General features: G+C 39.8%; 1 protein-coding gene across 1 annotated transcript in view; it reads right to left on the reverse strand.

Annotated features, from left to right (window-relative positions):
- Window positions 1-11,700, reverse strand: part of Ank3 (ankyrin 3) — a 258,674-nt gene extending 246,974 nt beyond the window's left edge. The window contains exon 1 of the mRNA XM_090346380.1: window positions 11,132-11,700. Coding sequence (XP_090202506.1) covers window positions 11,132-11,245 — 114 coding nt within the window. The 5' untranslated portion in view covers window positions 11,246-11,700. The remainder of the gene's footprint in view (window positions 1-11,131) is intronic.
- Between the last annotated feature and the right edge of the window lie 3,084 nt (window positions 11,701-14,784).

Raw genomic sequence — 14,784 nt, forward strand, 5'->3', positions numbered from 1 at the left:
TGTGTCAAAGATGGGCTCCAAAGCTCTTCTCTGAAAGTCACTAGAACTGAACTTTTGCTGGTGTATTTCCTCCAACTGCTTTTAGCTCTGGAAGTCCAGCAGCAGCTGCTAGGAAGAGATCTTTAATGGGAGCTCAAGGCTAACCACATGAAGGTCTACTGAGGACAAACAGCCTGTTTTAGCACTACATTCAGAAAACCTTCCAAAGCCACGGAGTCAAGCACTCTGCAGGTTGAGTATGGTCAGAACCATCCTGGGCAGCCACACTTCCTCTTGTTCAAAGTTGGTATACTACCACGTCAGCCATATCTCCATTTTGGGGGTTTTGTTATTTCATTGCAGAGTAAAAGCTTTGGATGGTTTTTGCCCAGATTGGCTTTACATCATGATCTTCAAATCTCAGCCTCCTGAATAATCGCCAAATTTTCAACAACCTGCTGTAATTCACCTCAGTGTATTCTCTCCACCTTGACAACTCTGAGTAAACTATTTCTTTTTGTCCATGTGTACCCAGAAAAAAAGAAAGGAGTGGGAAGTAGGAAGTATTAGTCTATGTTGAATTACTGCATTGTGCTAGCCACTTTGGGTTCCATTTAATTTAAGCTTCATAATCTATTACGGACAGGTTTTATTACAAATGAGGGCAAAGAGACTCAGAGAGGTTTATTACAAAAAATGTATCCAGTCCAAATCAAAGCCTGATGCTATACTTCTTGGTGTGTACCTTTCATCTCACAGCACCTCCCAAAAAATCAGGTTTGCTATGATTTTTGAGATCACTGGCATCACTTTTCTTTTAAGGCAGATTAGGTCGTATGAGCAGGCACAGTGCAGATCATATTAATAATTTAGGTTCCACTAATGTTGAGACGAAGCTCCAGGAAAGCAGTTCAAAGCCACAGAGGCCAAATGGATGTTAAGAGTACTACTCTTCCTTGCCCTACTGTGAATAAAATCTTGATTAATTCGCCAGAAAGCAAATAATATTCTATTGCCTATAACATATCAAATGGATGACTAGGCAATTATTTTACTCTTATCCTATAGAAAACTCACTGAGAAATGTAACAGAAATTACCATGTATCTAGCTACTACAGAGTAGGCTTTTCTCTGGAGTGCTCGGAAAAAAAGACCAAGATCTGAATTTACACACATCATGGTAAGAAACCAGACTGCCTTTTCCAGGCAGCAAGATCTGGGAAATTAAGGCCAGGGCTCACCCTGGCCAGAGCACAGCCAGCAGGAGAAACATATAGTTTAAATATATTCTTAGTCCCTCCAAAGGCCCAATTTCTGATAACACGGAGCACTTTCAAAATCTTTTCAAATGAATCCCACACTAGAATTAAGGTCAATGATCAGGATCATAAGCTCTGTAGTAATAAAGACAAGTGAGTGTGTCACTTTCATAGGCTTGGACTCCTAGTATTAATATATTAACACTATTTGGAATAAATGTGGGTGGAATGTAGATGGAATAAATGAGCATAATGAACCAATTTACTTTTAGATAGCAGAGAAGGACTCCAGTTGAAGAGGCAGAGTAAAGCAGGGATCGTTAACAAAATGGCTATGCTTCAAAGGAAAGAAATTAATTACATTCAGCATTTTTAAACCTCAATATCATTATCTCTCTGTTACTGAAGGGCAGGCAAATGTATCTGGAATGTTGACAGAGCTAAGTAAATACACTGGTCATGTTATGAAACCAGGTTGCAATGGCTGAGCATTAGCTGGAGGACATTAGGTTATAATGGAAGGGCAAGAGAAACAGCATTTTTTTTCTAGCACATCCAGATATGTAGTCAGGAATTAGGAGATTAAGAGGTTTGCTAGCAGAAAAAAAAATGCTTTATTCAAGGTTATGGTTGTGACTAATATTGCATTCCCAGACTGCAAATCCATTGAGCTAATATCAATTATGATCTTTTTTGCACCTAATTCACAATTACTCTGTGTTTTGTCATAAAGCTTAACATCCCTTTGTAGCACTGGGAAATTAAAAATATAAAGCTCAAGGCATGCACCATTATTTAGAAAGCACTTTCCAGCAATTTAAAGTATAAAACAAATGAACAATAAGACTAATAATGACAAAGAGCATATGACAGTATAAAAACTACTTAGAAAATAAGGATTGAAAAAAAAGAAAAGCTTTTACCAGCATAAAAAAATCTTGGCTGGACATGATGGCTCATGCCTGTAATCCTAGCTACTCAGGAAGCTGAGCTCTGAGGATCAAGGTCCGAAGCCAGCCCGGGCACTAAAGAACCTGAGACTTTTATCTCCAATTAATCATTAGAAAACCAGAAGTGGGGCTGTGGCTCAAGAGGTAGGGCAGTAGTTTTGAGCTGAAGAGCTCAGGGACAGTGTCCAGGCCCAGAGTTCAAGCCCCATGACTGACACTGACACACACACACACACACACACACACACACACACACACACACACCCCTTATATAACTGCTGAATAATCTGTGAGCAAACTGTGTAATGGGGGCGGCAAAGTTTATACAGTGGGTTCAGGTCTTTCTCTGCTCTTTCTTGATCCCATTATTGATCAATTTAATTCCTTCACCTCAATTTCTTCATTAGCAAAATGGGACTGACACCAGCTTACTTACAAAGTTCATGTAAGTATCAATATAGACAACAGCTTTTTGCACCTGTCATTGTACTGTAAACTGAATCTAACATTTGCTATCAGGATGGTTCAAACAAACTTGCTAGTAAGGCCACCAAATGTCTCATTTTGAATAATGAAATTTTTGGAGGCTAAACTTTTCATTCACTGTCCTAATTGTTCTAAGTAGGAAAAAAACCCCCACAGATTACTTCAATAGGAGCATGAAATGTTTCCTAGGCTATTAAGAAGATTCTAACGAGTCTTTGGGGATTTCCTACTTTCTTCAACTAACATCTTAATTTCTCAACTAAGTTCTTAACATTTGCCTATTTGAGGCCCAAACTAACTCAAAAGCAGCTGTTCCACAGTTTTCTCATAAAAATGACAGGCATGAAGTAGAAGGCATTGACAAGCATACAGGAATAGTTTCACTTCAAAAACCGAGAGTGTCAGCCAGCGTAACACCACGTTGGGACTTAGGATCAAAAAAGATATTTGGAGCATTTGTGATCATCACATTTCTTTCTCGTTAATTGGATTATAATCCTGTTGGGGTAGGATAAAACTCCAGTACATGTATCAAAGTGAAAACGATAAAACATCAACCTATTTATCCATCCAGGGTAACATCCTTGCCATGCCACACCCAATCTGTGCCATTCTTTTTAGGATGCTGCCAGGGATTGTTCTACACTGAGAAGCCCTAGTAAGGCATTGCATAGGGCTGGTCTTGTAGCGCATTCAAGAAAATGGCACTCAGAGGGACTAAATGCAACTGCAAGTATGGAATGAAGGGAACAAGCACACAGCTTGGAGAGCTAACTGATATGGATTTGAATTCTCACTACAATTAATTCTGAGAGTTCAGGCAAGCTGCTGAAAACTTTCAAAGCATAATCTTCCTAATTCAGAAAGTTGGAACAATAATCCTCACATCATAAGGCCTGGCCACTGCTTGTCAACAATTTAAGACTTGATAAATAAGACAATGTGTAAATTCAACCTCACATACTGCATTGTCTTCTTGGAAAATGCAAAGCCTTATGAAGTCACTGACAAAAATGTCTACAGAAAGATGTTGAGGTTTCAGGCTCAGTTCTTTGGTTTGGTTAAGGGAAATGGGATATCAGCACATAAAGCTAACTTTCTATGTGTAACTAAAAATTTTAGCAAGTGACAGTGTGAGAAAGTAGACAAAGACATGCTGGTCAGGGAGGGCAGGCAACTAACTTTGGGCTCAGTTATCAGCTAAATATATTGGTCAGCTGACTCAATCCTCCTTTAGTCCTCAGCTATTATGATATTATCATGACCTCTCTATCATAACTGTTTGATCAAAGGGTAAGATATAGGCCAGGCAGCTATGAATGGCATTCTTCATTCAACCTATTCTAATAGGCCACATCAAAGTTCAAGGAATTATGGATGATTTTATTGAATCAGAAGATCCTGTCTAGTGAGAAATAATGGACAAGAACCAATTAAACCTAAATTGAAATCTGTACCTTTCATAGGTGGTTCCTGAAAAGGATAATGATAGACAACCCATTTCATGCCTCCACTTTGGATCTAAAACAGTACCTGCTAACTGCTCCTTTACTTTAAGCATGCCAGTGAAAAGCTAACATTCTTTTATATTGTGGTTTAATGAAACAAAATGCACTGGGAGTGATATATAATCATGTAAATGAAAAAATAATCTATAGGAAATTTCATAGGTCTGAAAGGTGATGAAGAAACAGATACCAATAACTGTATTAGGAAATCAATAAATATTGTAACATAGTCAGGTATTATGTATAGTTTATATCAAATATTACCTTATCCTATTCATACTGATAATGGGCCAAGAGTCAAAAAGTGTTAATACTTTAATGAAAAAATGGGAAAAACTGCATATCACAAGAGTAAAAGGAATACATAGAACTAATCATGTGACAATTATTTAGTAACCTCCCTGCTCCTAAGAGGAGGGGAAATATCCAAGGGCAGAGGTTTATAATTGCTCCTATTGAGTAGGTTAAATATTCTAGCTATACTCTGGTGTAGAAAGCAGAAAGATCACCATCAGATTTGCTGCTAAGTAACAGACTTACTGGATAATCAAGAGTTAATTCGTTGGCCCAGTCCCTAAAGGACCAGGATGAAAATAATCCATTTATTCTTCTGTTCATTTGTTTGTTCATTCTGAGCAACAACAATGGCATCAAATAACACTATATAGCTCTTTGTGCCAAGCTCTGCTCTAAAACCAACTCACCGAAATCTCATTACAACTCTATGACCAGACACATCCTGCTTTGAAGGTGAAGAGACTGAGGCACAGAGATGGCAAATAACTTCTCCAATGTCAAAGAGCAAGTGATATCAGGATCTGATCCCAGACTGTTCTTTACTCCATGCTATTGATCATGACGTGGTATTGCTACTCATCCAGTGATCTATCCATTCTTTTCCCACCCCCCCCCAAGTGCCAAGTGCCAAGCTCCAGTTTCAATCGTGGCACATTATTATGATGGACATCTTGCTTCCACTAGCTTATAGCCTCCAAGGTAAGCCAGCTATGTAAACACATACAGAGTATAAAACTAAGAGACAAGACTCCTTTGAGGTCTGAAGTCTCTATTTAATAGAGCAGGAAACAGATCCTAAGGATCTACACAATCACATCTTGTGAAAATCCAGTTGCTATGGCATGAACCTGCCTGCCATCATCTATCATGGTTCCACCGGGATCTAGGCATTAGGCCTGAAGAAAGCCTTTAAGGTGCTAAGGAACATCAAGTTTTTAAAGAAAGAATCACTTCTCTGGTACAGGTCTAAATCTGATTTCAATTCTTAACAATTTCTTAATTGTTTCAATCTTAAACAAGAGAGTTTCAGTACAATGAATATAGTGGCTCAAAACAGACTTCAAAGTCTTACAACTGATGGGTTGAAGTATAGGCCCATCAATGACCACTGACTACCTACTGAAGTTGAAATAAATACTTTTCTTTAAAGTTTGGGCTTTCCCATGAAAAGATGGGTATGAAAATAATGGGAGAGGAGAAGAGGAGGGGAGGGGAGGGAAGGAAAGAGAAGGGGAGGAGAGGAGGAAATGGGGGGAGAGGAAGAGAAGGGAGGGGCAGATGGGGATGGAGAGATGGAGACAGAACCTGGGTGCTCCATGTGACATTTTAGCAAGCAGCTAAGCCACTGTTATGGTATCATTGTAACAACCTTAACTGTGGCTTAAAAGTCCTGCCTTCATTCCTACCTTATTTTTTTTTTGATAAAGAGAATTTTAAAACAAAATATTAAATATATTACAGTTAGAGACATGAAGCCTCCTACTATTTTAGATGTCACAGTAACAAATTATCATTTACAAAATTTTCTGAAACTAGCCCACTCTGATGTGTGGTTATGAAAATATTAATGCCACATATTGCACACATTGCATAGTATGGTCAAAAGTATGTTACCCACATTGGAATCTAACCTCTGCCATTGTGGTAGCCTCCAGCAAACATTTTGAAAGCTCATGCCTCAGTTCCTTTAATTTCAACACAGAGATAAAAACATTCATTGTAGTTTTAGTGCAGAGATTAAAGGAGTCAATACCTATATAGCTACGATACCTACTTGGGGCACAATAAATGGTCAACAAATGTTCTGGAAGACATGAATCCAGGAAATGTAATTCTTCATCTTCCGCTTCAAGCTAGGAACTTGGCAGTTACCCTAGAATCTGATCTCTCCTTCTCACTTCCTACCTACAATCTATTGCCAAGTTCTACAGAGGCTGCCTTTAAATATCTTTTGTATCTAACACCCCCTCTCCACTGGCAGAGTCTCCCTAGGTTCAGACTCTGAGCATCTCATGCCTGGATCTCCGTCAGCCTTCCTGATTGCTCTGCCTGCTGCTGTCTACAACACTGATGTATGATGAATGGTTCTAGTCCACAAAGCTATCCACAGTCCTCTCCATATACTGGCACCATGGAAATGTTGCCCTCTCTTGAACAGAAAGATTTCTATTCCCTATAGGATGGAAGACCCAGGTTTTTATGCTTTGGGTCTTACTCAATTTTTCTGACACACACCCAGGACCTATTTGCAACAGACCTTCCACAACTGTTTCCCACATATCCTAACAGACTCTTCTGCTTGTATTGTTTTGGCTCTAGGGTTCCTGTGCTTCTATTTCTGTCTGTATTCCCATTTCTTCTCCTAAGCTCAGTCTTTTTAACTTTGTATTATCTTTAGTTGTACAAAGGAGTCTTGCTGCGGTTTTTATCTCAGTTTCTTCTGGTCAACTGTGAGTCTCTCTGTAGGCAACTTTTCAGGCCTCATATCGAGTGATTAGTAGTAATCTGGGTTACCCCCCATCTCTGATGGGAGCTACTATACTTTTTCCACTATTTTGTTTAATTTTGTCTCCAAAAGCTGATGCAATACCTGATTTAGAGAAGTTACTCAGTAAATGCTTATTGAAGGAAGGCATGAATACAAGAATAAGGCAATGAATATTTATTCCTGCCTTTCCACTGATTATATAAAATTGACATCAATAATCAGAAATTATATTAATCATGGAATTAACTACCACTTTATCTTAGTATCTAAGCACTATGTCAGAGTCAGAGAGCTAACAGAATTATCATAACTGCTTCTGCAAGGTACCTTATAGGTGAATATATAAACATATTCATATGGTAAAAACAAATTCAGTGTGTAAAATGGGGTCAATTCTCCTTCTAGGCCTCAGTATGGAAATGCATATTCTACATAAGAGAGAGAACAAAATATACATGTAACATGGCAAAAGAAGTTAATGGCAAAAAAGTATATTCGGGAACCACAGCTTGCACCACAAGAAGGCTGCTTTGACTTGAAATCCTCTGGGATTTACAATACAATGGTCATCTACTGACCAACATCCATGGGCTAGAGACACTGCTAGGTAGAGGCAGAACAGAGTCCCTCTCTTCAGACTGCATAGGACCTGGGTCTAGGATCCCTCACGCACAGTCTCTTTTGGCATGTCTTCCACATGCTGCCAATCTAAGTAGTGGATCAAGAGGGGCTCAAGTGTGAGGGGAGAAAAAGGACATGTCAAGAAGGACCCATGGGAAAGTGTGGGAAGAGATACTGGTGTACACATTGGTAAGCAGTTCATAAATGAATAATCATTTTCTATCAAACACATATACATATCCACATATGCACACACACCTTTTTTTTTCCCTTCAAGTTAGAACAGTTGCTGGTGGAAGAGGACTGTTCCTCCGGCTTACAGTACATAGTAGGTAGGTAAATGGCTTTGGGTTCTGTAACCAGCATCCTTCCTCCCACATGGACTTCTATAATTTCAACCTTAGCTTAAATAAGTTGGGTTAAGAATAATGTGAAGCTAATTGAAAGGACCTCCAGGATAGTGAAACAAAAGCCATATAATGAATGATTGCTGTCCTTAATGTACTATGTTGTCTCTCATCTCCTTTGCTGTCCCTTGGTTATCTCATATTGGTATAGTATCTCACTGTGTTATCTGATATATTGAATGTATTTGTATTTGGATATTTGAAATTTGATAGGGAAGGGGGGAAAACCAAGACGGGTGGGGGGTTTGGGGGGGAAGGGAAACGGGTACCAAGACATGTGAAAGGGTATCAATGTATGTGAATTAATGCACCTTCTATCTGGCAAATATCATGTAACCCTTTTACTAATTACAATAAAAAAATAAAAAAAGAATACATCCTTATTAAAATTCAACTAATTACATAAATTCCTCAAAGTTCTCTGCTCTTTCATTTTTTGACTGTTATTCATATATTCATGGTTAACATAATTGAAACAGACTGAATGTGTAACTTTTGGTGTATTTTTTAAAAAAAAAACCTGGTAAAATGTGAATTCAGTGTTGAGTTGCATATTGTGATGTGATCGCAATACTTAGTAATCAATCTCACATATGGTTTAGTTTTGTGTCACACAGGTATTATCAAGAAAGACTTCACCTGCCTTGTTCACACCCAAATCTTAAGACCTATGTGGACTAAATTCTTCATTTTGTAAATAAGACACTTACCTAATAATAGATAATAGCAGCACAGATACTTCCTAAACTTTCTATTGTGTGATTTTTTTTTGTAAATATTCACTATGACTTCCATGTAACTAAAAGATTGCTGCGGACCTTTATATGAACAAGAGCCACCATCCCCCAAATAATCAACACGCTTATATTTAAACTCTGTGTATGTTTTTCTGTTAACATGTGATCTACAATATGGAACAGAGTATCCCATAGACCTTAATTAGGATTTTAAGGGGGTGGGGGAAACAGTAGGAAGAAAAGAAACACACAATCTAAACAATTCATTCTGTAAGAAATGAAGTTTTTATATGCCACAGCAATGAACTCTAAAGTGTGACTTCAAAGTCATTGTCCATTAAAAACCAACCATGAAATAATCTGACAATGATTATATCTTCCTCAGCATGCTGTAACTTTGGTAGGAAAGAGACTCATTTTTTTTTCTGGGTTAGGAATTAACTAGTACATGTTATCCATGATCCACTTGGTGAGTCTGCTCTGTGCGTGTCGAGAACAACACATCTACAGCCACTTGTACATTTACAATAGCCATATTGATATTTCTCTATGTTCCCTCTGGTTGCTAAGAGATTTACATTAGACAGACTGTTGTATTCAAAACAAAGCATTTTGGTCCACAAAGCATTTGCTTCAGCTCAGTGGGTCCTGAAACTCCCTTTGCTTCAACCTTTCCCTGTTTGTCTTCCAAGTCAAACAGGAGCCTATGCACAGAGGCAGCAGGTCAGTCATCACTGCTACAAAATACAACTGCACACAGTGTAGGCAGACGAACAACTCTCACAGTCAGCATCAACTTTAATGATGACACCACATCTTTACAGAAACATAAGCCCTCATCCTTAGGATCTTAGAAGCTCATTTATCCAAGTATATTGTGTGTGGGGAGAGGGGGAGGGGCAATGATTCATGGTGACAGGGGAAATCAATAGTGACCTTCCCACAGCCAGTCCTAAGACAATACTTTTAGACCCAAGTCTAACAAAACCTGGCCATTTCATAACTATGCTGTACAAGGCTCTGAAGTATCTCATGGGAGGGGTGAGGGGGCAGAATTCCTTATCCTCAGTTTGTATGTTTATGAAAATATATGTAAAGTTTATTTACAAGAATACTCAAGTGGAAACTTATCTCCCTTGACCATCTTGCAGCAAAACCACTGCAGCACTGCAAATTGTCTCCAGGTTTGGTCTGTCACAAGAGCTGTGAATGCCTTCTCCTAAGGATCCTGACCCTGAGGAAAATGGCAAAGGGGTGGGAGATACCAGACCCATCTATGGGCCTGTCCTGAAGAGAAGCTCAGATGGAGCCCGCATGTCACCAGGGAGGCACGTGCATCAGAGAGGCCTGAATAAATTAACATGATCTTCCACTTGGGAATTCTCACAAAGACACATAAAAATGCTTTATGATCTGAGTTCCATACCGAGATCACAGATTTTTTTTTTAAGTCCATTCTTATTAGCTACCAAAGAGGAAGAGTGCTTTGGGGCCTTACTCAGTTGCCATGTGGAAGAGCCACAGAATAGTAATGAAACAGTAACTACTTTTCTGGTTGGAGTCAAACGCTGATGACCTAGAACACATCTGCATTGGGGTCTCCATAGGGGACCCTCCGTATCCCTGATCAAGGTTTTGATCTCAAGCAATCAGTGGGACAGGCTTAAGTCTGGCCTTATCAGGGGGAATTCCTACATTTAGGATAATCGCTCTGACCTAGCAGGCAAAGAAAGAAAGAAAAAAAAAATCAAACCTGTGATTGTAGCTTTATTTAACAACAGAAAGTTATTTCTAGTAGGTGATTTCCCTTGTACAACCTAACTAAAAACACCTAAAGGAAATACTAGGCACAGGGGAAGAAAGAGGAAAGAAGATAGAGGAGGAAATGACTTTTGTGCTATGTCCTTAAGGTCACAGATCTCCCTCAGAAACACACACACACATATGTGACACCATTCCAACACAAAAGCTCCTTTTCCACAAGACCTCTAAGTAGTACAAAGGCTGTCACTCTGACCTTTCCCAGCAAAACCTGCCACCGCAGTACATTTAACCTTGAACGGGCTGCGAACAAAGTACTTTTAACTCATTCCCAACACCTTTATGTGCCTCAGAAATGTGCCTGGGCCTGTTGTAGAGTGAGGCACACCTTCCGCATAGCCCTGCAATCACCACCCCCCACCCTTGAGGATGAAAAGCTTTCCTTGCAGTGCCCAGCCTGTGACCATGCTCAACCACAGCCTTTTATGTTCTGTTTCCCATTTACACACTCAATTTACACTCTACCCAGCACGTAAAAAAGAGCCTGTCACGCTTTTTGCAGATGCCTGGAAGAGATTAAAACAACAACAACAAAACTGATCTAGGCAAAGATAGATGCTCTAGCATACATAGCTACCTTTTTCTTCCGATCCCGGGACCGTTTGCGATGTTTCCTTTTTTTCTCAGTCTCTTCTTCAGCATTGATTTCTAAATCCCTGTTTTTCTTTAATTGGGAGGCTGCATGAGCCATAATGCATTGAAAAAGATCCTGTCAAAGCACGCAGGGTTTTCTTGGAAAAGGTGATTTCCTCAGGCGCCTCTGATCAGGCGTACGGCAGCATTCTACTCACTGGAGAGAAAGCCTTTGACTGGAGAATCAGAAAGGCATACAAAAAGGCAAAAGACGTAGGAGACAGCTGAAGCGTCTTAAAAACCAGAATAGCAAGGTCCAGACTTCATCCTCCACCTTCCTTTACCTGAAGCCCTGTACGAGAGTGCAACCATGCTAATGCATTTACCGTAGTGAAGACAACTGGGACAGAGAAGCTGTATTATGGCTGTATCCCCTGCCACCAGCTGGAAGTGTCTAAGTGATCCTCTGAAGGGGGGATGCTGTAAAGGATGCTCTCTCAAGAGGAGAAAAAAATCAGGAGTCACCACACATGCAGAACCCAAAAATCCAGCACTAATCCTGAAAAACTATTTTAGAATCGAGAGAGAGAGAAAGAGAGAGAAAGGGTTGCAATTTATACATCACCACTAGATGTGCACTGAGCATAATTTAACCCATCATAGAATGGAGCGGTTCCTACTTTAGTTCAACTGCTGATGGTGACAAAATACAGAAAATAAGACTTCCAAAACCATGCTGTATATTCCTATGGTGATCCTGGCTGCATTGTAAGGAAAACAATGCATGCATTGCTGGTCTCAACAGGGCATCCTTTATGCTGAGTTATCAGCCTCAATGCATTCTGTAGAGAGGACCACAGAAGGGCTTGTTGTCTTGGAAAAACAATATGCTGATTACAACACATCATCCAGAAAGGCATGAGCAAGTTGGTGTATGGAACAGATGCCAGGTTCAGAGGAGGCTCCCCAGGATTCTCCTCTCCTGTGGTCTGGGGGTTGGGGAGTAGTCAGAGGATGGGAATCTGTGTTGTCATTAGGGTGCTGGAGTCGCTGAAATGCAGATTTTCCTTCATGTTGGATTTGCTTCAATCACCTTACTATTTTTGCCACCTGAGTCCCCAATGACTGCAGCCTCTGAATATTCATTATGTGAAGCAGAGCCTGCCGGCGCATCTTCTGTGAGGATGCACACACTGGAAGAAATCTAATAAGTGGAAATCATTTACACACACACACACACACACACACACACACACACACACACACACACACTCCTAACAATGAGAGCTTTAGCCAGAAGCTGCTGAGGTAATAAAATAGCCTAAAAGATGTGGCCTTGAGTTGGCAATTTCACCGAAGAAATTCAGGAGAATAAAGATGATGCTTTAATGGAGATGTAGTCTACATGTTTGAAGAGTGAAGTCCATGGCTTTGCAGGCCTACACTTTTTTTGCTATGCAGGGATGATTTTAAGGTGTATTGAAGGTGGAACCCAGAGTCCAGGGCATCTCCTGGGGCTTTGGTGGCATTCTTTGGAGCTGCCATTTACCTGCATATTTTCCACTGCTGTCCATCAGCAAAGAATGGTCAGCACAAATCCATGCATGTAACTTGCCATACTTTTGGGAATCAAAAATCCTTCTCCTTTTCTTCTTGGAGGGTCCTCTCTAGTCTCTGTCAGGCCATTCAGCAGCGACTGTCACTATAAATTATCTTGGAAGGAAACTTTACAACGTGGGGAGAAGTCAGGAAAAAGGGGGAGAAAATGAGACACAGGGTAACACTGATAAAAGAATGAATGTACTCATTACCTGACTCATGTAACTCACCCCTCTGCACATTATCCTCACCATAAAAGAGAGAGGGGGGCATTCATTTTTTTCCAGTACTGGGAACTGAACTTAGGGCATTGTGTTTATTAGGCAGGTGCTCTACCCATTGAGCCATGCTTCCTTTATTTGAGGGGAAAGGAGGGACCGTTGTTTATGGGTTATTTATGGCCAGGCCTTACCTGGACCATATCCTCCTATTTACAGTTCAGTATAACTGGGCTAATAGGCTCACTCTATTGTAATTACCTTTTGATTAAGATGAGGGTGTCATTAACTTTTTCCAAGGGTTGGCTCAAAGTGTGACCCTCTAAGTAGCTAGGCTTATGTCCATTCCTATTACAAATGGTTTGCATATACCTATGCAAATCATGTGAAAAGCATTCTGGTCATATGGCTACTGAGAGCTATTGATGCTCATGTGATTGTCTTTCACAGAAATCATCACCATATAGAAAGAGTCTTGGAAATGATCTTTACTGCTAGGAAATCATTTCTCTCACAGAAAAGTGGTGGCATGGGGAAGGGGGTTAGGAGTTAGAAGACGAAATGCAACTTACATTTAAAGACAGACAAATTGTATTTTGGCTTGTAGTAAAAAATGAATTAACTATTGCCCGTCAGGACTTTTTTATGATGGTTCAGAGACTTGAACTCAGGATTTCACATTCTTACTCTATCTTACTCGATTGGTGCTGTAACTAGCTTTTTTGCTGGTTAAGAGTTCTGCCTGAGCTGTCTTCAAACAGTGATTCTTACATCTCAGCCTCCTGCATTGTCAGGATTACAGGCTGAGCTGCTGTTGCCTGGCTTCTGTGAGGAATTTTTAGCTGTAAAACAAGTGGGGCAGAGGAAAGAATAAAAATTAAAATGTTTGAATGCTTCCTCCTCTTATAAATCATCCTGTACTTTTGAGGAACATTCATATAATTTCATCTTCTTGTATTCAGTAAGTGTAAGAGGAGAGCCAGCTAAAAATCTGGCGGCTTTCCCACAGACTCCTAGACCTTTTGTTCCGCTTTTATAGACAAGGAAGATAACTTAAAAAAAAGAAAATGTAGTATATTTGTAAGTATCCTTGATCAAGGTAACTTCTCCAACAGAGGTTGGCCAAGTCCATTGATGGCCACCAGCAAAAGTACACTTGGAAATTAGGAAAGCAAGCCACAGGTATTTTTCAACATATGTTTCTTTAGAAGAATGCTTTGCACCACTCAAATGTTCAGAAGAACATATGACTTTTATGACACCAGCAAATCGACTGTGGCATTACTTTTTTTTTCTTTAACCAAGTGGTTAGCCCAACATAAAACATTCTAATGCTTATCTTGTTTAGACTTTCTAAGAATTGTGCTTGCATCTTCCATTTCTATATTCAAATTCTGAATAGCACCTATACTAAGGAAGGCAATTCCATGGGTCCTTTATATTGTTGTGTGATTTTAATTCTCCAGCCATTCCTCTGTACCCAGCATCTACCCTCACAAAGGACTCTCAAGATTTTTGTGTGCTTATTCCCACAAGGGTTTTGGACCTAAGACAGCTATAAATACAAGGTCCTCCCATCCCTTCTACCCCAAAAGGTATGGGCAATTCCTACTGATAATTGCAGATAAGAATCTAAAATAGCTGAAATTGGGACATGAAAAAAAGAAGTCACTTCTGAAGTTTCATCAGCTTTTTCCACTTCAGTGTTTAATCTTCCTCTGGGAGATTACAGAACTCATACAATCTTCAAAATGAAATGAATGGTGGTCCAGTTGGTACAAACTTGTGTCTCACTGGTGTGGCAGGCCCATCATAGTAACCACAAAGTACTGAGGACATA

The sequence above is a fragment of the Megascapheus bottae genome, chromosome 15, assembly GCF_031878675.1.
Source record: "Megascapheus bottae isolate mThoBot1 chromosome 15, mThoBot2.hap1, whole genome shotgun sequence".
Taxonomy (NCBI): domain Eukaryota; kingdom Metazoa; phylum Chordata; class Mammalia; order Rodentia; family Geomyidae; genus Megascapheus; species Megascapheus bottae.